At 44.6% G+C, this 26,951-nt stretch overlaps 1 protein-coding gene and 1 long non-coding RNA gene across 2 annotated transcripts in view; one reads left to right on the top strand and one right to left on the bottom strand.

Moving 5' to 3' along the window:
* Window positions 1–26,951, bottom strand: part of LOC122172180 (uncharacterized) — a 231,344-nt gene that overhangs the window by 67,795 nt on the left and 136,598 nt on the right. The window lies entirely within an intron of this gene.
* LOC135972391 (uncharacterized) lies at window positions 8,693–11,232 on the top strand. The gene is made up of 2 exons (XM_065550334.1): window positions 8,693–9,668; window positions 10,663–11,232. Exons 1-2 carry the CDS (start codon window positions 9,092–9,094, stop codon window positions 11,136–11,138), a joined length of 1,053 nt encoding a protein of 350 aa, XP_065406406.1. The 5' UTR covers window positions 8,693–9,091; the 3' UTR covers window positions 11,139–11,232.

The raw sequence follows: 26,951 nt of genomic DNA, 5'->3' as shown, positions 1-26,951 counted from the left end.
GGAGCCCAGAGCAGAACAGCCAGTCACTGGCAACCCGGCCCACTGCCACCCAGAGCAGAGTCCCTCCCTGGACCCTGCCTGCCTGTGCCACTGCTCTCCAGCGGGGGCCAGGACAGGAGGAGCGAAACTTCCACATGAGTAACTGGGGAGGGGGCGGGGGACGACTTAAAGTGACAGTGCGCTCACTGTCTCACACACACACACACAGTCTCACACAGAGACTGGCTCTCATATCTACATACACTCTGCCTCTCACGAGTCAGTCCCCCAATACAGATTGAGACTGTGTCTGTAAAAGACACTCCCCAACACACACACAGTCACGCAGACCCCCAAACACACAGTCACACACACACAGTCACACACAGAGGCTCTCTCTCTCTCTCTCTCTGCCTCTCTCACACAGACATACACTCACACACTGTCACGCACATACACACACTTGTATTATTATTGTTATTACTGCTTGGTACTTCCTGTCAAAATGCTCATGGTGAGCCAGGAGTGGCGAGGGGCTGCAAGAGGGCCATAGGCTCTGGCAAGAGGCAGCCCCCATGTGACAGCGCGAAGCCTGTCTTGAGTCACTGCCGCAGCGTCTGCTGCATACGAAGCTCAGTGTGTGTCAGCAATGGGAGGTTCTGGGGGTTCGCGGGAGGGGGAGTGGCTGTGTCCCCTCGACACACTAGGGTCAGCGGCACTGGCTGGGGACTGCCTTCAGTGGAGCATAAGCACCAGTTTAATAATACTGCATAGGGCCCCATAAATCCTAAGAACAGCCCTCTCCACATGCCAGCTATTCTACAGTGTAGCAGCCAAACATCCTGTCACCCACCTTCCATTTGCTCCTGTTATTTTCTTTCCCTTCACAAGAAAGAAGGGAGGTGAAGGATGAACCCAGAAGAAATCAGGATGTATTACTGTAAAATAGAAATCACTTTAAAACCACAACAGGCAGAAAAGAAGGCGCTGACACACCAGCAAGAGGGAGCAGCAGCCCTAGGGCAGCTTTAACCTGACACTAGTCTTCAATTAATAAAGATGGTGAGGCTGACAAACCAAAAATTTTGGGGACCATCTATGAACCCAGATACAATGGAGAAGTTAGGTTATTCTGTAAATACAGTACTCTCTGCATGTTGGGGATTTATGTGATGCCATGTAAGATATTCATCAGAATTTTTAAATCTCTTTGTTGGGAGATTTAGTGTCTGATTAACAATTCTGGCAGGCTTTCAAGAAGTTTGGATATGAACTAAAAGCAGGTATTTTGAATTAGCTGTGTTTGGTTTGAGACCATCAGTAATTCAATACCAGCAAAATTCAACTTAAAAGATTTTAAACAATCCAATTGATAGGCTTAGAAAACTCTCAAGCTGGAACTCCATCAGATAAGATCAGTACAGCGCAATTTTATGCATGAATAAGTTCAGGTGACAGTTTACACTTTAATTAAGTTTGCAAAATGGATCATTTTTCAAAGAATTTTACAGCTAATGCATCTAATATTTGATTTCTCAGAGTCAGAGAGTGTAATATCACATTTAAAAGAATCTCAGGTCTCTGGCCTTTTAGATGACAGAAATCAGTGGCAATTGCAATTAAAGCCTCCAGAATGACTTTCATAGAATGTGTTGGCTCTTTCTGCATCTGCTTCTGGAAATAGCTTCTTTGGCACAATCCTTTGTCATGTGGACTACAGGGAGATTAATTTGGGGAATAGGACTAAACCTAACTATCAGAGCGTGTGCCTGCCTTGGGTACGTTTGTAAGCATTTTGCTGCAGTGATACAGTTCCAGTGGGGCTACCAACAGCAGACAGGGCATAGTTATGCTTAATCACTGGCTTATGCTATGTGATGGCTAAAAACATGCTATGTGATGGCTGTGCCCTAATTACACTACAGCTCTAAACATTTATAGCTGTGGTGGAGCTGTACTAGTGCTGCAAAAGGCTTAAGAATGTCTCAGGGCAGATACCCCCCCCCCTTAAAAGCTTTCCTAGTGTTTACAGTGCTTGGAATACAAGAGGGCCAACAGAAAAGCAGCACTTTACAGATCTGTGTTTAGAGCTAAAGATTAGCTAGATAATACGACTTATAACACAGCACTTTTCTTCCATAAGTCTCACAGTGCATTACAAACTTAAGTCTATTTTCAAGAGAGGGAAAAGATGCAGGACAACAGGAAAGGGGAAAGAAGGGAATTAAAGATGACATTAAAATATTACTTTGTACCAATGCCACTTCTTGAGGGTGCAGGAACCAGATTCTGACACAGCCACAGTTGTCTTACTCCCTAAACTGGCTGAACCCAGAGATTTTATGAAGCTGATGCATTTAGACTCTGGGGGGGAGGTGGTGGAACTTTTGTGAGAGCCTCACTTGGTGTAAATTAGCATCATTCCATTGATTTCAATGAAGTGCTGCTGATTGACAACAGCTGACGCTCTAACCCACCATCTCTAATAGGAACAAAAGTCTGCTCAGTTATTTAATACCTCCTGTTACAGTTATAGTTCTATAACTGTGTAATAGTACAAACTTGGGATTCCTGACCAGTAATAACGACTGGAGTGCAGATAAGTCCTGTGTCCTCAGATCATGATGAGCGTTTAGTACCAAAATGCTGTCTGACCAAACTCATTATTGTGTTTTATCATTTCCAATTGTATCATTTGCAGTCACATCTAATGGAAAATTCCTACTGCATTGCTGCAAGTTCAGAGATCCAGCTTTTTCTGACCTCCTGGGTATGGTGCCTGGCTTATCTTTGTACAAAAGCTTTTGCATGGGAGGGATCTTGGAGGGGGTTTGGAGGTTCTTTTTTCCCTAAAGGGGGTGGGGGGGAGAGGGAGAGAGAGAGAGACTGACTTTTGGGGTACCTAACCAAGCTGCATGTTGTTTTTGTTTCATACAAATAGGTCCCTATGTCCATGCAGAGCTCCTTGCAGGATCAGGGCCCTATTAATTTGTATTATTTTAAAGAGACAGGGAGGCAGAGAAAGATAATGTTGATCACATGCAGGACCAATGTTTATGCAGAAATATTCAATTCAATATCTCACATTTTCCAGTCATAGGAAGGCAAAAAGAATTCTCAGCAAATCTTCTTATCCATATTACAATCTGGTTTTAAAAGTCTGACCACTCATCTATTTGTCTATGATCTTGTATGCAGAATAATCCGTGTGCACAATTCCCTATATGTAGACATGTAGTTTCTTGAGTTACAGCCGTTTCTTTCTACACACACACACAAAGGCCTCATTCTCATTTATACTAAGACCCCTTTATACAAGTCTGGCAATGTAAATGTACCTTAAAGCGGACATAAATTAAAGCTGCACTCACTTTAAGGCATCTTTACATTGCCAGACTAGTGTAAAGAGATTCTAATATAAACGATAACCAGGTTCAAAGCCTGAGAGCTATTTTATTTCTTTAAGCTTTTCTTTCACAAAACTGTGTCAAATCTGTAATATTCTGTACTTTTTTTTGTCCTAAATTACTTCTCACAGCATAAGTGATGCAATTGCTATTTTATAGTTTATTGTACTTTGTATTATGCCAGTGTGGCCTACTGCTTATTTGAAGATATTGGCAAAAATAACTAGGAAAGTGGTGCAAGGAAGGGTGGTCTTATGGTTAAAGAACTGGGCTAGAACTCAGGAGATCTTGGCTCATTTCCCAGCTCTGCTACAGACTCCCTGTATAACCTGGGGTAAGTCACTTAATATCTATGTGGTTCAGATCCCCACCTCTGATATGGGGGAAATACTTACTCTCTACCACCCTTTGATAATTTTGCCTGTTTAGGATTGTGAGCTGTGAATAACAAAACTGTGTTTGCACAGTGGCTACCACAGTAGGACTCTGGTTTAAATTGGGACCTTTAGGTGCTATTAAACTACAAATTTATAAAATATTAACAAATCTGAGAGGTGCAGACAATTTTGTTGTGATTTCCATGTTATCTCTAAGTCATTTAACTATATAGTCAACTTTTTTGTCATACACTGACTTTTTTCAGCTGAACGTTACAGGATCGTATTCCCATTTGTATTCCTTTAAAAAAAAATGTAGGTGTGAAAGCCATTTAATATTCAAAAAGCTCTCGTCCATCCTCTATTCATAAATGTTCTGAAAACCCAAATTGTTCCTTATAATGCCCGATTTTCAAAACTTTTAGGCATATAAATGTGCAAGAATATGCATGTCTGGTTGTCATAAGAGTTCAATGGGATTGCATGGACAAATCAGACTGCTTGCCATTCCAAACCTTTACAACAGTAGTTTGCAACTAAGTAACCCTACATGGTATTCTCTGTATTTGCAAGTACAAATGACAGCTTAGAAGCATGTATGCCCATGGTTATTTGCACCTGCAGACACCCAATTTCACACATGACTGCAATAATTGTATCCCCCTATTGGGTATACAAAGGCATAGATATGTGCCTAAAATGTTTGAAAATCAGGCCCATAAATACTACACTATCCTGTGTCTCCATCTTATCCTGTATGTTCTCATGCCTTCTTGTGTCAGAGTTCTCTGCATGTGGGAAAAAGGGGGCATTCAGCGACTCACTCTGTTACTTATTGTTCCAAACTAGAGGAGATGATAAAGCATGAGACTCCATCTCACTAAGTTTCTAGAGCTTTATTAATTACAATTAAGAATATGGGTGTACTCAGAGGCTACTGAAGACAACCTGCTGCCCTAGACAAAACTTCAGCATGCTGCCATACCTCCTACAGTGCTAGTCTGCCTCAACCCTCTAGCTCAGCCACTGTACTCTCCCTGCCAACTGCAGATTAACAAATGTTCCATGGCAGTGTTGCAAGGAAAGAGGTGTGCAATGGAATCCCCTCCCCCAAGAGCCCACTGGAATCCAGAGCAGTTCGTCACCAATTCAGGCCCGCATGCCTCTCGTCAGGAAGGGCCTCTCATCTTGAGACACTTCTGTCCCATACTCTAGAGCGCACAGCCTAGTCCATCAACATGAGGGTACTTAATTCGGAGTAGAGTCAGTATATAACTTATCTGCAGGGATGTGCGCCGCAGGCTACTCTGAGTTAAAACAATTGCTCCATATGCAAGAGCATGAGCCAAGGAGGCAGCCAGGGCTGGAGCTAGGACTGAGCAGAGCCCAGAGCGATCACAGTTTGGGGGCTCTCCCACTAGGGTGACTAAGTGTCCGGTTTTCGACTTGAACACCCAGTCAAAAAGGGACCCTGGCAGCTCCGGTCAGCACCGCTGACCAGGCCATTAAAAATCCAGTCGGCAGTGCTGTGGAGCTAAGGCAGGCTAGTCCCTACCTGTCCTGGGGCACCACGCTGCACCCCGGAAGTAGCCAACATGTCCAGCTCCTAGGCGGGGGGGCCACAGGGCTCTGCATTCCCATTGGCTGGGAACCACTGGTTCCACATTCCCATTGGCTGGGGCAGTGCCAGTGGCCGAGAGCAGCATGCACTGCAGAGCCTCCTCCCCTCCCACCCCCATGCCTAGGGGCCGGACCTGCTGACTGTTTCCAGGGTGCAGCACGAAGCCAGGACAGGCAGGCAGCCTGCCTTAGCCCGGCTGAGCCGCTGACCGGGAGCCGCCCGAGGTAAGCCTGTACCACAACTCCGAGCCATAACCCCCTACCTCAGCCCTGACCCCCCACCAGATCCCTCATCCCCAGTCCCACCCCAGAGCCCATATCCCCTCCTGCACCCCAACCCCTTGCCCCAACCCAGAGCCCACTCCCACACCCTGAACCCCTCAACCCCAGCCCCATCCCAGAGCCCTCACCCCCTCCCACACCCTAACCTTCTGCCTGAACGCACAGCCCTCTCCTCATCCCCAGCCTGGGTCCCCCTCCTGCAACCCAAATGCCTCATCCCTGGCCCCATCCCAGAGCCAACACCCCCAGCTGGAGCCCTCACCCCGTATTGCTCCCTAACTCCCTGCACCAGCCCTGAGCCCCCTCCCACACCCTGAATCCCTCATTTCTGGCTCCACTCCAGAACCTGCACCCCCATTTAGAGCCCTCACCCCCTCCCGCACCCCAACCCCAGGGCCGGCGCTTCCATTAGGTGACCCTAGGCGGTCGCCTAGGGCGGCAGGATTTGGGGGGTGGCATTTTGCCGCCCTCGGTGGAAATTTGGCGGTGGGGGGATCCTTCCGCTCTGGGTCTTTGGCAGAAATTTGGCAGTGGGTCCTTCACTCGCTCCGGGACCCGCCGCCGAAGTGCCCCGAAGATGCGGAGCGGAAGGACCCCCGCCGCCGAATGCTCAGAGAAGGAGTGCTCCCGCCTAGGGCGGCAAAAGCCCTGGAGCCGCTCCTGCCCAACCCCCTACCCCAGCCCAGTGAAAGTGAATGAGGATGGGGGAGAGTGAGCCACCGAGGGAGGGGGAAAATGTAGTGGCCTCTGGGAAGGGGCAGGCCTAGGGTGTTTGGTTTTGTGCAATTAGAAAGTTGGCAACCCTATCTCCCATATGAGAGTGGAGCTGAAAGGTGACCCCTTATGGCCTATTCTCAGGAGCAGTTCTCCAACAGAGAACTGGTGAGTTAGGCTCGGACTTCATTGGAGTCAGGATTTGGCACTGAATGGCATTGCACTGCACAGCCTCTCCTCCCAACTCCTTGACCCCCACCTTTTCCCCGTGGTAGCCATTGGACTGTCCCTCCCAGATACCCCCCCCCCTGCTAGGCTCTTGGCTCCCTGGGCATTTATACCCTATCCTTGCTCTCTGGCTGCTATATGCACACCAGTACTGGAGACTCCTGTACTCTGCCCCAGCCAACCACCCAGTCAGCTCAGCTGGGCACCAGCTCAGCATGGGGCTCAGGGCAGGGACAAAGCAGCACTCAGCACATTGGTGACCAGTGCGCACACTCACAGGCTCTAAGGACCGTCAGCCTTAAATGTCAGCTGATTGCCCAGCAGGCCTTCCTCCTCCCTATGCCCCCACCACATGGGAACAACATGGGGTCTCTACAGCATTCATTAGCTGTGTCTAGTCCTCTGTCCCTCCAAACATCTGCTGTGCTGCATGAACCATTCACCTGCAAGCAGGAGCGGCTGATTGACCGGATCCCTGGGTCATCCCCAGGCTTGAACAGAGAGAAGTGAGCAGCTTTCACAGCCGGAAGTGACTCAGAGGAAAAGGCATTTCAAATTGGGAGGAGTGAAAGCACTTCAGCACGGGAGGGCTGAAGAGGCAGACAAGGTCTTCTACCACACACCACAAACCAATTACTAGAGCAGCTCCAGGTGATGAGGATGCTCAGGATATGCACCATAAATCCAAGGTCAAAAACATGTAGCTTCAGTGTCCATATGGATGTGGCTACTTGGAGTAAGGTGCGTGTGCGGCTCTGCGGTGTGAACTCTGGTGGTGGACTTAGCTAACTCATAGATGTATGCATGCAATCCAGAACCTGGGTACACACCCAATGTAGACATAATCATAAGGATTTCTATCTACTGAGGGTATAGGTACACAGACCTACATTTTGTACATGCCTAAGAATCAAATGGAGCAGCCACAGCTGACATTTGTAATTTCTACAGTACTAAGCCCCTCCACTCTCACACATTAGTCCAGTGGATCAACAGTTTATATGTAGTAGAAGAATCTCACCTCCCCAGCAGATACATTTCTCCATTTCAAAGAGCTGAGTTTTCTTTCTAACATGTTGACTGGCTATAATTCTGTTTTGTAAGAGGCCAGTGGATTGACATTTGGGGTGCTGGGTTGGATTAGCCTTACATAACACTGTCATCAAGCTAAAGCTCTAAAAGATTCTCTAACTTTTCTGTTCTCTCCAACTGTATCTCAGAGCAATAGTCCTTCTGTCAGATTAATTTACTTTGTGCCTAGGTAGTCAAAACAGAAAAAATCAATATGAAAGAAAACCAGTTTGATAATTTCCAGGTGATAATGGCTTAGGTTTTCCCTGCCTTTTTTCACAGAATTGTTATTTTAGTGTGTATTAAAGATCTATAATAGTGTGGTTAATAAAGCTCCTCCTACCCCCACTCTCCTTTACACTAGTTGAAGTCTGGAGTAACACCACTGCAGCCCATGGACATGGTAATGGTATAAAGCCACCATGACCACTCACCACTGTCTAGTCCTCAATATCCAGCAATAGTATTACTTTCTCCAAATCCATTTCAGCTACTGTAGTGCATTTAAATCAGAAACAATAAAACAATGTGGAGTTCACAATTCTTAAATAAACTCCACTTGATCTACGCAGTTCTGGAAAACAGAAAGATGTCTTAAATACAGACAGACAGAGGGGAGGAATGAGTTAAACCATTTGCAAGACCCAGTTTATTGATTGAAATGTAATGGCTCCTCCAGTACAACATGGCAAAAATGCAGTATTTATTTGTTTATTATTATTATTATTATTTATTATATTAGCTGCACTGTGATTTTAGCCAGTAAGGGTACAATCATCATGATTCCTTGCAGTACTTTAAAAATGTTTAGTCAGTTTGATCAGTATTTTCTTCTTCTTAAGGTTTTCAGAAACTGCACCCACAGAGCCACAGAGATATTTACAATTTATGTTCGCAGACCTTTTGTTTTTCCAAAAGTAATTTTTAAAACACAGCAAGCCCTTGGGAAACTATTGTTTGGAAGATTAGAGTAACCAGCATACCATTATAGAGAGTTTCATTTTGCCAGAAGTCTGAGGCCTGGTCTACACTAGGCGTTTATGTCGAAGTTAGCGCCGTTAAATCGAATTAACCCTGCACCCGTCCACACTGCGATGCTATTTAGTTCGACATAGAGGTCTCTTTAATTCGACTTCTGTACTCCTCCCCGACGAGGGGAGTAGCGCTAAATTCGACATGGCCATGTCGAATTAGGCTAGGTGTGGATGGAAATCGACGCTAATAGCTCCGGGAGCTATCCCACAGTGCACCACTCTGTTGACGCTCTGGACAGCAGTGCGAGCTCGGATGCTCTGACCAGCCACACAGGAAAAGCCCCGGGAAAATTTGAATTTGAATTCCTTTTCCTGTCTGGCCAGTTTGAATCTCATTTCCTGTCTGGACATCGTGGCGAGCACAGCAGCACTGGCAACGATGCAGAGCTCTCCAGCAGTGATGGCCATGCAGTCTGGGAATAGAAAGAGAGCCCCAGCATGGACTGATCGTGAAGTCTTGGATCTCATCGCTGTGTGGGGCGATGAGTCCGTGCTTTCCGAGCTGCGATCCAAAAGAAGGAATGCAAAGATCTACGAGAAGATCTCTAAAGACATGGCAGAGAGAGGATACAGCCGGGATGCAACGCAGTGCCGCGTGAAAATCAAGGAGCTGAGACAAGGCTACCAGAAGACCAAAGAGGCAAACGGATGCTCCGGATCCCATCCCCAGACATCCCGTTTCTACGAGGCACTGCATTCCATCCTCGGTGCTGCCGCCACCACTACCCCACCAGTGACCGTGGACTCTGAGGATGGGATACTGTCCACGGCCGGTTCCTCAGACATGTTAGGGGACGGGGAAGATGAGGAAGGAGATGAGGAGGGCGAGGCAGTTGGCAGATCTCACAACGCTGATTTCCCCGACAGCCAGGATCTCTTCATCACCCTTACAGAGATCCCCTACGAAGCGTCCCCAGCCATTACCCCGGACACAGAATCTGGTGAAGGATCAGCCAGTAAGTGTTGTAAACATCTAAACATTTATTTTTAACAAAACAGGAATATTAACAATTAAAAGAATGGGTTGTTCATGATTAGTGTGCCCTAGGCGCTTAACGGTTTAGTAAGGGGCAGTGCAAGTTTTGAAAAGAAATCTAGCAATGTCCGGTTTTCAGTGATTGTCCTGCACAAGCCGCTCTACTGTGTATTCCCTGCTACTGCAGCTACAGTAAAATGCGGTCTATATGTGCGGGGATAGAGCAGTAATCCTCCTGGGACATCTCGATGAAGCTCTCCTGGAGGTAACTTGAAAGCCGTTGCATGAGGTTCTTGGGGAGAGCGGCCTTATTGGGTCCTCCGAAGTACGACACGTTGCCGCGCCACGAGATTATCAGGTACTCGGGGATCATTGCTCTGCACAGCAGGGCGGCATACGGCCCTGGTCTTTGGAGGCTTTCCCGGAGCATTCTCTCTTTGTCGCTCTCGGAGATCCTCATCAGGGTGATGTCGGCCATGGTGACCTGCTTTTAATTAGGTAGGGGAATGTTAGTGTTGGGACTGCTTTCCCGTTCCTTTACAGAACTGTCACCGCTGGTTTGCAGCCACGCGGTGGAGGCGGGAGAGGGGCAGCCGAAAGGGATCATTCCCGGGGACAGCCGCGAGGGGGTGGGACAGGGGCAGAGTTCCCGCTTGCCGGATTGCTGGCAGCAGGGACTGACATTGATTTAAATGTGAAATGAGGCCAGTGGTAATATAAAAGTTTTAAACTGCCACAAGTGTACGGCTTACCATGTCTGCCTGCAACAGAAATTCCGTTGTGCTGCCTCGCTTCTCAAATGTGCTGTTCAAGACCCCAGGCACAGAATGCGAAGGCCGAGAATTCGACCTTGTGCTGAGTGCGCATGTGAAAGGTGCTGTGCATGGTCTTGTTCACAGAGAAAGACTATGTTCTTTGTTCACAACTACATTTATCTTTCAGAGGAATTCACTCCCTTTTTCCCATTTCCACAGCCCCGTCTGCGACTGTCTCACAACCTAGCCTGGAATCACACTCCCAGAGGCTAGCGCGGATTAGGCGTAGGAAGAAGAGGACACGGGAGGACATGTTCTCTGAGCTTATGGCCTCTTCCCAAGCCCAGGCAGCACAGCAGACCCAGTGGCGGGAGAACTTGACCCGAATGCACCAAGCCAACATGGATCGGGAGGAGAGGTGGCGGCAGGAAGACCAGCAGGCGACTCAAACGCTGCTTGGACTACTGAGGGAGCAAACGGACACGCTCCGGCGCCTTGTGGATGTTCTGCAGGAACGGAGGCAGGAGGACAGAGCCCCGCTGCAGTCCATCTCTAACCGCCCTCCCCCGCCACCAAGTCCCATACCCACCTCACCCAAAGTGCAAAGAAGGAGAGGCGGCAGAGTCCCTGCTAACTCTCACTCCACCCCTGCAGAGAGCTCTAGTAGCAGAAGGCTCTCATTTCCCAAAATTTGAAAAGTTCTTTCCTTCCCGCCTGACACAAGCCCACGTCCAAGTTTCACCTCCCAATGCCATGTGTAGTTGATAATAAAAAATTCGTTTCTGTTAACTACTGTTTCAATCATGTTCTTTTGGAGGAGGAGGGGAAAGGGGGTTGGAAATTGGACAGGACAGTCTCCTTTGGCAGGGTACATAGTCGGGGGCAGGCACAGCAGCAGGGCATATACACAGTGCAGTGATGCAGTGACTAGTTGCCCCGGTTAGTCTGGGAGGTTGTTTTGATGTAATGTTGGGGGGGGTGGGTTGCTCTGTGACTTTGTGGCGGGGGAGGGCAGTTACAGATCTTAAGCGCCGGTCCTTAGACAGGATCACAGAGCCACACAGCATGGGATCTGTAACCGTCCTCCCCCTGCCACAAAGTCAAATAGACCTCCCATACACACAGTCCCGATCAGGAGGGGTGACAGGCTCCGTTGAAACAAGCATCCCACCGCAGCGGAGCCTGTCAATCCTTGAGTTTAGAAGCTGCATTCGCATCACAACACTAGACCCGCCCCGCACCACAGTCTGCGTCCCAGTTTTAAAAAATTCCCGCTAAAACAGTATTAAAGAAAACGGTGTGCTTTAACAAAGTAGAACTATTTTTATTTCGACACGTGTGTTGGAGGGGGGGTGAAGGGGGTATGTAACTGGATAGGATAGTCAACATTACCTGGGTAAAGAAACGGGGGCAGGTTTAGCTTCTCAGTACACAAACTATAAAATCACAGGTTACCCTGCTCACTCAGGAACTTTGCTTTCAAAGCCTCCCGGATGCACAGCGCTTCCCGCTGGTCTCTTCTAATCGCCCGGCTGTCTGGCTGTGAGTAATCACCAGCCAGGCTATTTTCCTCAACCTCCCACCCCGCCATAAAGGTCTCCCCCTTGCTCTCACAGAGATTGTGGAGCACACAGCAAGCTGCTATAACAATGGGGATATTGGTTTCGCTGAGATCACAGCGAGTCAGTAAGCTTCTCCATCTCCCCTTGAGACGGCCAAAAGCACACTCCACCACCATTCTGCACTTGCTCAGCCGGTAGTTGAAGAGTTCTTTTTCAGTGTCCAGGGCGCCAGTATAGGGCTTCATGAGCCAGGGCATTAGCGGGTAGGCTGGGTCCCCGAGGATGACTATAGGCATCTCCACATCCCCAACAGTTATTTTGTGGTCCGGGAAGTAAATACCTTGTTGCAGCCGTCTAAACAGACCAGAGTTCCTGAAAACACGAGCGTCATGAACCTTGCCCGGCCATCCCACGTAGATGTTGGTAAAACGTCCCCTGTGGTCCACCAGTGCTTGCAGCACCATGGAAAAGTATCCCTTTCGGTTAATGTACTGGGTGGCCTGGTGGTCCGGTGCCAGGATAGGGATGTGAGTTCCATCTATGGCCCCACCGCAGTTTGGGAATCCCATCGCTGCGAAGCCATCTATGATCGCCTCCACGTTTCCCAGGGTCACTACCTTTGGCAGCAGTACATCAACGATTGCCTTCGCTACTTGCATCACAACAACCCCCACGGTAGATTTGCCCACCCCAAACTGGTTCGCGACTGACCGGTAGCTGTCTGGCGTTGCAAGCTTCCACAGGGCTATGGCCACTCGCTTCTGTACACTCAGTGCAGCTCGCAACCGGGTGTCACTGCGCTTCAGGGCAGGGGACAGCAACTCACAAAGTTCCAGGAAAGTTCCCTTCCGCATGCGAAAGTTTCGCAGCCACTGGGATTCATCCCAGACCTGCAGCACTATGCGGTCCCACCACTCAGTGCTTGTCTCCCGTGCCCAGAATCGCCGTTCCACGGCATCAACATGACCCATTGCCACTGTGATGTCCTCGGCGCTGGGTCGCCTGCTTTCTGACAGGTCTGTGCTACTCTCAGACTTCAGGACATCACCGCGGTGCCGTAGCCTCCTTGCCTGACTTTTCTGCATCTGCCTCAGGGAAACCTTTATGATAAGCTGCGAGACGTTGAGAGCGGCCACAACTGCAGCGATGGTCGCAGCGGGCTCCATGCTCGGAGTACAGTGGCGTCCGCGCTGTCAATGACTGGAAAAGCGCGCGAACTGTTTTCCCGCCGGCGCTTTCAGGGAGGGAGGGCGGGAGTGATGGACGGATGACGACAGTTTCCCAAAAGCACCCTCGACTCATTTTGTTACCCAGAAGGCATTGCCGGCTACACCCAGAATTCCAATGGGCAGAGGGGACTGCGGGAACTGTGGGATAGCTGACCACAGTGCACCGCTTCGAATGTCGACGCTATCACCGTTAGTGTGGACGCACAAAGTCGAATTACTGTCCTTAGTGTGGACACACACGTTCGACTTTGCAATATCGATTACAAAAATTCGATGCAAGTAAAATCGAACTACTCTCGTAGTGTAGACAAGGCCTTAGTCTCCAAGACAATCAATAGCTGTTTTCTCATATGCTTGTTGTATTATTATTTCTCCAATAGCCAATCCATCTGTTTTTAGTATTTTTATTACTTTTATTCTTTTGGGACTTGTAAAGTTTTCCAGATATGAACTGTTACGTTTCTAGTTTAGCCAAAAATCTGAAGATATTGGTTAGGACATATAAACTTTATCAAGTTGAAATTCGCTCACCATTCTCAAAGCCTGAATATTTGGACTCTATACACATATAGTGCAGGGGAGCTGAGTAGGTGAAATACACCTCCCTAACTCAAAGCCAGAGTGCAGAGCTGCCATGCTGGCCACTCCAACCCAGTGGCACGTACTGCAGCCTCTGGGCTGAAATAATGGTCACACCTCTTCTGAGTCAGTGGTGTGGATTACTAAGGCCACTGGTCACCCACCCCCAATGAGTCCTCTGCACTGACCTATGACCAGAACAGAGGCCCTTCCTGAGGGAGTGGGTGGGCACCCTACTGTGGGCAGACTACATACAGCCTCTCTGTAGGGCTTAAAGATGCAAAAAAATCTTCCACCAGTCCTCTGTTCCCAAGCTAAATTTCATCCTCAGTGCATACACAAAACAAAAGTTTCTGAAATCTATACATACTCATAAATACATAGATCCCTACGGGGGGGAAAGGTTGTTACTAAGGGATCCTCAATTCACAGCTAAGCAGGCAATTGCAAATTAAAATATCAAATAAAGATTATCTGTCATAGTATATTCTGTACTGCTGGATGCACATGAAGAAACTCTTATACAATGTTCACCTACAGTAGTCATTGAGTGATTACCTAGTGATGGAGGTCTGGACTTTTATATACCACACAAAACTTTTGCTTGATTAATAAGCACAAAAGAATATGACAGTGCATTTAGTAAAAAATAATATAAAAGTAAACAATGTAAAGAAAACTATGATTTCCATTAAAAAGCTTCTACACACTTTTTAATACCGGAAAAAACAATTATTTTTTTTTGTAAAAGACAGAATTGCACCATAGCACTGCACTTCCTACTCATTCGTTTCTAGTCAGAGTTCCACACCAGAGGGGACAAATCATTCCTTCAACAAGAAAGGCTGATCTGAAGAGGTCAATTTCTATGAGATCGACACATCAGGGATGGGAAATCAGGCAAGATACCCTGGCATAATGAACATAGGTTATATGGGAAGGTCATGCCTGAGATCCACAAACGAATCAACAGCTGCAGGCCTGCTACCCATGCCATGATTCCTCTTGCAGACTGCTCCTGCTTTCTCAATTAAACAAATGATCTACTCCCCAAAAGACACAAGTAAAATTAAGTAGTGGGGTTAGGTAATATGGCATCCATCTTATTCAGATGTCACCAAAGCAGAACCTCCATTTCTCAAGTCATCAAAATGATTGCATGGCCTATATTATGACAATAGTTGAGTCATAGTAATGGTGTGTTACCTGGGTTGCCCATACTGGCAGCAATTTTAGATACTAGATTAATGTTCAGAAAAGTTAAGAATTTGACCAAACCTTCATTCAATTTTAGGTGAACTGAAGGCAAAAACCAACCCTTTTTTAATGTTTGAAACATTTGGGGAAAGGAATTGGACGTGCCAAACTACCATCAGAAAAGCTATACTCGCAATATTTCTGGTCATAACAAGAGCAGGAAAACCTGTTCTAAGACTACAGCCCAATTCTGAAAGCTACAAGATGTGAAGTACAGCAAGTAAACAGCTAACACAATGGGGTAAATTCACCTAATTGCCAGTGAATTTGGCTCAGGATGAAGGGAAAACAACAAAGGTTTATTCAAAAGTCTAAAACTGAACATTTGGACTGTGCGTATACTAAAACACCAGGGTTTATAAACAGGAGAAACAACACTGATAATTCATAATCAGGGCTGTTAGTACTGCCTATTAAGGTTGCCCAACACTTAACATCACAAAACACTTTTTTTCAGGTCCTTATAACTTTAACCATTTCAGCTGCAATTTTCCTTGCTGGATGTCTGCCTGAGGCTATATTTTTTGCAAATTTTCATCAAAAACAATTCAGCCATCTGAGAATGAGGCGAAATAAAAACATGTTTTGCCCTTGTTAAAAACTTCTGGCAACCATTTCTCTGATATGCTCTAACACCTCCAAGCAGGTACTTTCTTGACAGGGAAGTGGCCGTTGTGTCAAAGATGTGCCTTTTGGGTGGATTTTCATGGGGATGGCAAATCTGGCCAGGTAATAGGTCTTTGAAAAAACTGCAATTTGCACATGCTCCATAATTAAATTTTTAGCAGCTAAATTCCCCAAAGATTCTCTCTGCACTGGGCATTTGCCAGCTTACATCTGAGCTGAACTTTTCCTGAAAGAGTAGCTCTGGGCTGCTACAGGCCATGTGTCATGTCTGCATGAGGCAGGGGCCCTGTGAAAAGCTAGTATGTGATCATGTAATTAAAGACTATATCATAAGGCATAATAGGCACAAGAGGGTTGAATTAAGTTTGCACAGGCAACCTTAATTCTGGCATTTCCTTACTTTTGAGTGTTTGATTTTGCAACTTTAATAATGTTCTTTCTAATCTAGTTTTTGTGTATGTAATTGCATAGGTTTCAAAAAACGCAAACTGAAAAAATAGAAAGTCCTTCCAGTGGCATCATATTGACATCCACACGGTTCATTGGTAGGGTTAGAATCTCTTGATAAACCAGACCTCCACCACTTGAGATAATATTATTTAGGTTGGAAAGTCAACTTGTGTGCCAGTTGTGTGCCTGAGCCTAAGTTTTGGGAAAATTTCAGCAGAAACTACTCAGTTGTTTCTGAGAATGAAGCTAGGGGAAAATACATTGTTTTGCTCACGTTTAAAAAAATCTGGTGACCTTTTCATGATGTTTAATTATTTATTGACAAAATTACTACAAAGCCCCATAAAACACAAGACAGAAAAAAAATACTTCATAAATACTCCCCACTTTAGTCTTTCAGGAAGAAGAGGTTTATAAGGACTATGGGCCAGATCCTCAAAGGAATTTAAGGGTCTAACTCCCATTGATTTCAGTGTCAGTTAGGCACTTAAAAACCCCTGACAATCTGGGCCTACAACTTTCCATTAGACTATTCAGGATATCCTGGCTTTTCTCTTTCTCTCTTACCATCACCTGAGAGAGTCAAAGCAGCCACACATCCTTCTTGTTTGACTTCCAGCTCCAGATTTGCTGAACCACGTGACTGTCATAAAAAGATGCCTGAAATGTTCATCCTTTGGTTGTCATAGAGATATCACACAAACACGTCCAAGTCCCACTCTGTCTAGAGGAGCATATTTACATCAGAAATATCTTCAGTGTGTGTGAAGGTTTCTTCACCTACATTCACTAAGCCTCAGAACAGGCCATTAATCATCTCCTGTATTTGTCCAAAAAGCTGATTGCAGACATTTTATGTTTCTTACTAATATAAGAGGCATCCTAATACTGACACATATCCCTGAGAGAAACAGCTAATGCATGGGTCTAGTAAAGTTAACTCACTTTCATTACATACATACAAAGCTTTGATTAACAAATGTTCTGTTCCCATCATTTTACAAGCATGGAAAAATTATTTTCAAACCTCATTTAATAAATCATGCTTATTGCAAGCTGTTTAATTTTCTTCCTGGTTGCCATGACTACAATATTTCAGATAATTATATTTTCTGGTATCAGAACTGTTCCATGCTGCCAAACCTATAAAAGCAGATGGATTTGTGAATTTTGTAACAAACCTGTACCAACCATATATTCATAGAAGGAGAGGTTATCCAGAAACAATTTACAAAGCTATGTCAGACTTGTTCTGACTTCATCTGTTAGGAGCAAATGGGATAGTCCTCACATAGCAATTTATAACAAATAACCCAGTCATAGCAACAGGGTGCCAGTTTCAGTTAATGAAGTCTATAAGTCTCCAAATGAAACCTTCCCAGCCAAGCATGATTAATAATTATCCATGAAAGACAGCAATCAGCATAAGAAATGTAAAGGAACATGGTCAAGATATTTTTAAATACTAACATTAGATTTACTTGGTAGGGGAGGTACTGTAATTTCAAAATCCTGGCCAAAGTACTCCAATTCACTGTCTACAGAATAATTGCAGCAAAATGGCTTACTCCTAATTGCCACCTTCTACACACTCATACACGATTTGTAAATGTACACGATGTGCTCACAATGTAGAAGATGCTCATCCTCTGGAATTACACTTTTGAAAGATACTTGAGCATTTGTTCACCCTTCCCGGTGGTGACAGACAGCTGGAAGCTAGCAGGTGAGCCAGCACTCTGATTATTTAGCCACCAGTCAGTTCCCTTGGAGAATGCTGATTGGGGATATGCAGCTAATTAGCTGATCAGGCTGGTAGGGCTGATGAATCAATTAGCCATCAACTGAGGGGTGTAAAAGATGACAGAAAGAAAGTGAGGCGAGAGGGCCTGGGTTAGGTGACCCCAGTATGCTCCGAGATCTTATGGGAGGTTGAGTTATGTTCTTCCCTGGTCCTATGAGATAGGGCTAAAGGGCGAGAAACACTGTAAATACTTTGCTGCACAGATTATATGGGTGTTGGTAAAAGGAATGCACTTACTGGAGAGTCTGAGAAGTTTCTGGGGCATCAGAGGCCAGGGACAGACGGCATGCCTTGTTTCACAGCACATTCTGAGAGAACAGCGATAGCTCAGAGGCTCTCACTCCTACAGAAATTCTTGCCTTATTAAACTTTAAAAGACAACAACAGTTGTATGCAGCTTTGGGTCTCTAACTAGAGAGAGGAAAGGCACATTTTGACTCCTGAAGGGACTCAGAAAGAAGACGAGCAATAGTGGGGACGTAGGGGGAAAACTGCAGGAGCCTACACATATCTCAAACTCCCACTGCAAATTTGCTCTTAAGGGTGAGGGTAAAATAGCAGATACCCCCTTAAAAGTCATGCACATTCTCTGTCTGCTCATCCAACAGTCCTAAAGCAGCTTGGACGTGGGAACAGTTCATGCATTCCTGGCTCAGGCAGCACCTTGCCAATACATTCATATCTTCCTTCCTTCTATGGCGTACAACTCAGACTGTGTAGCCCTGACCCACTAATGGACACCATCTTGCCACCCTGAGCAACACATAGTCTTCTGGTTAATGGGGAGGGAGGGGAAAGCAAAGAGAAACAAGAACAAACAAGGAAGCAAAGCACAAGAAATTGCACACACACAAAAATATACAAAATTGAAACCAAAAGACATACCCACAAAAGGAAAAAATGAGATGAGAAAGAAAGAAAGAAAATAAAGATAGAAACAGATGAGACCGAATAGGAGAAAAAAGACTTGAGAGAATGTGGTAATATGCTGGGACATGCAAAAGAAAGTGGTTGGACCCACATCTCCTCATTTATCACAAACAGGAACTGTCCACAACCAATTAAAAAAAAAGTGAACCACTACATTAAATAACTGATGCTCACAAACCCTTTGTGAAGTATGTAATATTACCCACATTTTACAAATGGTAGAGAAGTTAAATATCTTGCCTTTGATCACAGAAGAAGAACTTAATGGGATTAAAAAACAGGAGTTCCATACTCAGGCCATTAGACCATGCACTTCCTTCTCACTCATTTAATACACAGTTCTCTCGGCCCTATGCTAATGTCACTGAGGACACCATCCATGGTGCTGGCAAGGAAACTAGGAAATATATTGACTTGTGATCCCCAAGAAACAACAAGAAAATAAATAGTTCTTGACACATGGAAAAAAGGCAAAGCCAGCTGGGAAAGCAATGTTCTTTTCCAGATTCCAATAAGATGTTATAAGGAGCAGGGAGTAATAAATAAAAATAAAAACTGTTTAACAAGTGCATTAAAAGTCCCCCCGGTAGCTCTGCAGTGTTCACCCTGGCTATTTTTCAGCTGAGAACACTTGGCCTCATAATTTTCTTGTAAAAATATAATTTATAAAAATTAAAACTGAATCAAAACTACCCTGATGAAAAAAGTATGTTACAGAAATACCTTTATCCACTTTTACTATAATCATGACTTGTGCACCCCAGATGTGATTTGTCGATTGCTTTTAGTATTCAGGAGTGAGAAGGGCAGGTGTAACTAATCTATTGCTCAGGCTCTCCCTAGTAATATTTCCAAAATCCTTGTTAAAACTGCAGTGACAAAGTGGTAATTACTTGGGTGAGTACAGATTAAATGAACCCCAGGCCATTCGCTGTGCAAAATTCACAGATGCATTGAAACACCAGGAGTGAAATTGAATTTGCAATGAAGTGCAGCTTTTACCCAAAGGCAACAAAAACGCTGCTTCTAATTTTCATTAAATCAGATTTATTGAAATATCATTAATGTTGGTAGGATCCAACATTGATACACGTTCAAATAACTTCTACGTATTGGTAGAAAGCCGCAACTTAAGTCACCAGGATACAATCCTGTAAAATAAGAGGATTAAAAAAGTTCAAGGGATGGGTAATAGAACACCAAACCTTCCACTGCTGGGTCAGCAGCCTTAATCCGCACACACATACACACACACACACACACACACAAGCCAAGAGTGGCAGAATTTATTACTGTCTAATGGCTTTTTTGTGGACTGCTGTATGCAATATGAACAGATGGTCTCAGCCCAGACCCTAGTGAACATGTTTATGCATTACAAGTCCCCTTCACAATTAACACTAATTGGCTATTGTTATTGGTGATCTCTACAGAAAAGGGCTCAAGACTGCCATGAAGTCTGAACCACCCTGACATACTTAAAAGTAGTCCTGTGACGTGTTGGACACCCCTTTTGGGGTGCCACCTGATGTACTGGGATTTCACTGAGCCTCTCTTGCTCAATCAGCCAGGATTCCCTCTCCCTACTTTGCTGAACTAGGCCCTCCGACCTCTTACAGCGCACACACACACACACACACACACACAGGTAAGGCCAAACCCTGCTGCAGTCTCAGACTGAAGTCACTGTGTGAGAGGACTTCCCCACTCATGTGCACACCCCTTTTGGGAGATAATCCCAAGATAATACTGTCTTGCACTGTACAGAAAAATCTGCACAGCGCAAGCTCATAAAAATCCGCCCTCTTCCTCAATTTCTCCCCGCCCACGTTAGAAATTACATAAACTGTGTTTTATTATAAACAAGAAGTAAGTTTATTAACTACAAAAGGTAAATTTTAAGTGGTTAAAGGGATAGCAAACAGAACAAAGCAGAATTCATTTTCTTTCACCGGCTAAAGATCTTACCCTGGGACCATCACTTCTCACAGTACAGTCTTTGTTCCTTAAGTGTTTTGTTATAGGGAGAGTGAGGACCCCTCATGTTGTCATTGTCCCTCTTTTACATCTTCCTGCTGGAAAGCTTTTTGCTGTGACCTGGGTCAAACAGTTCCCGTTGTGTAGAGCTATCTGACCTGGGTCAAACAGTTCCCGTTGTGTAGAGCTATCTCTGAGAGGTTTCTGTTGCACACAGTTCCTGGGGAATCCTTATGCTTGTGTGCATTTCTTCAATAAGCCACTAACATTATTTGGCCTCATCCAACATAGCCCATTTGAAATACAGAGACATGGTCAATATTCCCAGCTTCAGAAACAGAAATGCTACAGGCATACAAATTGGATAAACATATTCAGTAAATTATAACCTATCCAATGATTTCTTATAAGACCCATCTTGCATAAAGTGTATCTTAGTTATACCATATTCATATCATAACCATATTTCTATAAAGAATACGGGGTGTAACATCACAAGTCCCTTCAGCTCCAGGCCGAAATATATTCATGGGGTGGTACGTGAAAGCTAACTTACACTGTAACTGAAAGCCCTTTATACAGGCTGAAACACAAGAGCACACTTTCTAAATCAAATAAGCGTACAATCAGACTAGATACACCCCCTGAATGAGAAACAGAACCTCTCTATGCAGATGCTCCCAGACCAGAGCAATTAGCTCAGATGCTACAGGAAAAATAAAGGGCTCCACCTCTTTCATGGCGCTGGTGATTAAGCCTTACATCCCCAGCCCAGACCTCCAGGGCTTTCTGCCCTGGTCATTTCTGCCCCTTCCTGGAATATATCATCCAGAGCCAGTGTAACGCTGACAGACCCTGGTTGTCAACGGGCGGAATCACACCTGGAACCTTTGGACCTTAGTGCATGAGTCTCTACTGCATGAGTTAAAAGCCAACTGGCTGTTAGCTAAGGCTACAGAGCTTGTCGGTCGGTCAGTCTGTCTGTCCTCCCTCCCACCTCCCTCAATGCCACTAGGTGGGACAGAACACCATACCCAGGAGATGTGTAGGGTACACGAACACTAGGCAAAAGCAGACTAAGTAATTGCTTAGGGCCCCGAGCAGCTCAAGGGGGGCCCCTATTTGCTTTTTATCATAAGAACTTGCCTGTTTCAGTATTGTGGGAGGGGGCAAAAAAAATATTCCTGCTTAGGGCTCCCAATAGGCTAGCACCAGCTCTGATACTATCTGGGTCCATCACATGTACCAATCAGCTAGGCAGCCCAGCTAACACAGCAAATGTTGACCAATCACAATTTACCCACACTTTTTTTTTTTATAATTAAAGAAAGTCATAATCTGCTTGTGGAATATCCATGATCAGGAAGAGAGCCTAAATTTGTCTAATAAATTATCCATTGTAAATTATTCATTCAGCACTAGCTATCAATCTGGAACCTTTACAAGCACTAAATTGCACTATAAAAATCCTACAGTGTTACAGATTTGAAAGTATGCCGGTACTAGTGATTTAGGCTATGGCCCACACATTTGCCATCACTGTGCTCATTTATGATCAAACTAATGCATATATCAAGATGCCTCAATTCATGTAAAGTTTATTAAGTAGGACTAATTTGTCCATTTCAGTGATAGTACCACTATCAGTCCAGAAGCAAAAACAATTCCAAATGGACTACTGCAATCCTCTGAAGCCGGTAGATATTCTATTTCTCATTGATCAGACCTCGCTATGAAATCAACATGTGGGAAATACAGCAAAATAGCAGTAATTGATCAAACACATGAAAGAGTTCAATCAAGTACTGGATACCCATTTAAAACATTCCATTAATATATCTCATCAATAATAAAATGAAATAGGCTGCCTTGCTCCACTACATGCCAAAAGAAAATTAAATTATATTTTACATCAGTCACTCAAACTACACAGTTGAACAACAGCAATAACATTAATTAGGTTTTACTCCAAAACTCTTCTGCCTCCAGTCCTGATAAAGGTACTTTCTGTAGGTTTAATACCTGCACTTTCCTGAATTAGTTACTAGAGGATTAACAAGTGGTTCACTTTTTCTGAACTATCTTCTCATCAGTGCTTAATTTGTAATGAAAGAAATGCTGGGGCTCAAGCAATTAGGTGCAGGGGCTCAAGCAATTTTTTTACATTTATAACTCATGCAGCAAGCCCAGAGGTGCCGGGGCTATGAATTGCCAAGCCTAGAGGGTCAGCCCTGGCAAAAATTAAGCACTGCTTCTCATCCATCTTGGTAACATATTGTGTTATTCATGTGCCCATTGAAGGCTGTTCCAGAAAGTAAAAACTCAGTAGATAAATGTAATGCACATGAGGTTATCAGAAGTGGAACGCACAGAGGGAGAAGGGAAAGGATAAAAATGAGTTGCTTGTTATAATGTTAAAGAATTTCCAGAACTTGGAAATTACTTTTATTGTTCCCTAGACTCATTAAAGATCACAGAAAATTGAGAAACTATACACACTGTATTCACCACATTCCTGAACAGGTTATCAATGTTCCTTCATGCATTTTTTGGAGAAAAAGAGACAATATTCCTATTATATTGTGAAAGATTTTCCAAGGAAAGTGATAAAAGCCTCATTTGTTTGAGTCATTTCAAAGTGAACTGAACAAAGAACTGGAAAATATACAGTAGGCAACAACCTTGCACTAGTAAATTATGGAGACAATGACCTTATAGGTCTGTTTCATCTCTCACATCTAAAGGGTATGTCTACACTGGAACTAGAAGATGTGATTCCCTGCTCAGGGAGAGATACCCATGTTAGCTCTGATCAAGCTAGCACAGAAAAAAATAGAATGTAGCTGTGGCAACACGAGTGGCAGGAGGGGCTAAGGGAGAACGTACCTAGTAGTGTTTTGGACAGGCACATAGCTGGGGCAGCTAGCCCCTCCCAATATTCATGCTGCCATGGCCATGCGAGTTCAATCACAGGTGGGGTGGGTATGTCTCCTCAAACTGGTAATCACACCACTACCTTCAAGTGTAAACATACCCCCAGTCAACCTAGAAGTACACATGGATCATTCTCCCTTTAACTCTTCTTGCTCTTTTAAATATATATCACAATTTTTCAGTACCGAGCTTCCAACAGTTAGCATGTGGGTTCCCATTCCCAGCCTTCACAGCACAAATGAGACCTTCTCCAAATGCTTTGCTGCTTCTGAATACACTTTGTTTCCACTCTGATTCTTGCACAAAGCTGAAATCTGCAGATTCAGTTCACTACTACCATCTGTGAGTCTAATTGCTCTGCTCATTTATAGTCCTCTAGGTATCACAGCCCAAATTGAGCTATGTCCAGAGGCTGATCCTGATTGGTGATCAGGAATTACAACTTTAAGGCTATGAAGAAACTCAATGTTCTCACATATCACAGGGAATCAAAAAAAAACAGTACTGTGAAATGGACTGAAAAACAATCTTAATCTATTTGGCAGCATTATGTGTGAAAAAAAAAATCTATGATTACACCAGAAATGTAATCACTTCCTAACTTGTTCTTATGTCCAAATTTTTTAACTTGTGCCAGCAGTTATTAATGTGTCTAGTTATATGAGTGCAATTCTTCTTGATGCAAATAACAGCATCTAGATGTTTAACTGCTTGGCCTGTGAGAGCTACCATGAAGTTAGATCTACATTCTATTATACACCCACAAAAGGTTGCACTCACAAAACTATGGCACCAAAGAACTGCAAGTGCAATTGCACCAATGACTGTTTGATAATGTGGCCCTTAAATTTAGTTTGTATTCAGAGAATTAATCCCTTTTAAGACTGCAATGGACTATGGAGCTTTTACAGTAAAATGGAAGAACTTCTAGTGTTCAGGATTTTCCTCATATTCCTTCATTGTCACCAGAATCCAGAGAGGGCCAAATTCTGTTCGCATTCACATCTGTAAGATCCCATTGACTTCATTGGTGTTGCATATTATACCTGTTGCTACTCCATTATATTTAACTGAGTAAAGCTTTTTGGAATACACATTATAAGATATACACTTTACTTTAAAAGAGGCATTTTACAATATATTGAAATCAAATCTTTACTATATCATCCACCTAGTATCTGCTAAAGAGTATTTATGCAGCTATGTAAATATTTTATAGTGTAAAAAATTCTCAGGTTTGTTACCAGTTCTCTTTCTGACTGAAAGTATACATATCTATACTAAATGGAGTAAGTGTTTATTAGACTTTGTCTTCCATAGTTGGGTTGGTAAAAACAGTCCCAAGGGGGCATTTTCTTCTGGTATGAAACACAATGTTTGAATTACTGAAAGCAATGGAATTTCACAGATGTAAAACTGAGAGCAGAACATGGTTCTTCATCTTCCTTCACTCCAGACTTTCCACTAAAATATAAACCCTAGTGCAATTTTCTCCCTCCTTTTCAAGTAGACTTCTGATGTGTCAACTCATTGATTATTATTTGCACTGAAGTAATGTACCCAGGCCCTGATCAGGATCAGTGTGAGGCACCATACAAACACATAGTAAATCCCTGCCCAGAAGAGCTTACAGTCTCATTTAAGACAAGACTGTGAGCATTCCAAAGAATTCTAGGTAATGGAGGAGAAGGGGGAGGGGGCAAAATCAATGGGAACATGCAGATATATAAACTAGCAATGTACATAATTTGATGTTGTGAGTAATGTAAAGGTCTGAATTTTAAAATGAGCTAAATAAGTAAAATCTATATTCGCAGGAAGGTTATTCCCATTCTTCTCCAATAGACTTCAGCACCTGTGCTGAAATGCTGGTCCCACTGACGTCAATAAAGTCAGGATTTCAAACTTAAGGCAAGAGACCTCATCAAGTTCAGTCTGGAAAGGTTCATTGTTCTTCCTTCCTTTTTCGCTTTTCTTTTTAAGATTTTAAGAAGACACTTTGATCCAGCTACTCTGTTAGACATCCAAAACCTATTTGTGTTGGTGAAAAACCCTCTTCTGTGCTCTACAGTTGTTGCCTCACTAACAGTTTCAGCCCACTGGACAACATTGAATATCTAGCATCCAGTGATCTTTCTTCTGTTCTCTCAGTCTGGCCTTTTCACTGATCAGAAATTCCTAACCGCTCAGGAAGAGGTCATTACTGTGGTCAGAAACCTCAACCCCTGTTTTCCAGACAACAGCAGTACCCATAGTAACTACTGGTATGAGCATTTGGGAGTCCAGATCCCACCCTCCCTTCCTACTGCCATTTCTGCAGATCCCTAACAGGTGTTAAAGCCAATTTAGTTCTGCAAGCTACACTTTATATTGTAGATACTCATGCTCTTTTTATATTCATTGCTAATTTAACTCTGATGAATTAAATGGCAACATCTAGTTAGTAGAAAGTCAGACTAAAAATATCAATTAAAGATAGAAAATACAGTAATTCCTCACTTCACGTTGTAGTTATGTTCCTGAAAAATGCGACTTTAAGTGAAACGATGTTAAGTGAATCCAATTTCCCCATAAGAATTAATGTAAATGGGGGGGTTAGGTTCCAGGGCAGCTTCCCCTACTCTGCAAGCACCAGAGGTGGGGGGGGTTCAACCTTTAGCCCGCCCACTCCACTCCTGCCCCCAAGCCCCCACCCTTGACCCACCTCTTCCCCGTTTACTTCGCTTGCTGCGTCCTGGCTCCTCCCCCTCCCTTCTAAACGTCGCAAGCCAGCTGATTGCCAACTAGGGGAGGAAGGGGGGAGGCACGCCGAGTCCTCGCTCCTCCCCCTCCCTTCGGCAATCAACTGGCTTGCCGCGTTCAGGAGGCAGGGGAGCCTGCGCGCCGAGTCCTCGCTCCTCTGCCCTCCCTCCTGCCTCCAAAATGCCGCAAGCCTGCTGATTGCCATCGGCAAGAGGCAGGGGAGGGAGTGGAGGTGCGCCGAGTCCTCGCTCCTCCCTCCTGCCCAGGGTAATCAGCTGGCTTGCGGCATTTTGGAAGCAAGAGGGAGGGAGAAGGGCGCACAGGCTCCCCCCCCTTGCCTACCGAACACGGCAAGCCAGCTGATTGCCACAGGCAGGAGAGAGGGGGGAGAAGCAAGGACTTGGCGCGCCTCTCTCC

Source organism: Chrysemys picta, chromosome 6 (assembly GCF_011386835.1).
Source record: "Chrysemys picta bellii isolate R12L10 chromosome 6, ASM1138683v2, whole genome shotgun sequence".
NCBI classification, from domain to species: domain Eukaryota; kingdom Metazoa; phylum Chordata; order Testudines; family Emydidae; genus Chrysemys; species Chrysemys picta.
This window is presented reverse-complemented; position numbering and strand designations above follow the sequence as displayed.

What these genes read in the sequence shown, in the direction of transcription:
- LOC135972391 (XM_065550334.1), top strand. Translation starts at nt 9,092, where the DNA reads ATGCAGAGCTCTCCAGCAGTGATGGCCATGCAGTCTGGGAATAGAAAG. An exon ending in ATCTGGTGAAGGATCAGCCA is followed by an intron (nt 9,669 to 10,662) that starts GTAAGTGTTGTA and finishes CCATTTCCACAG; the next exon opens with CCCCGTCTGCGACTGTCTCA.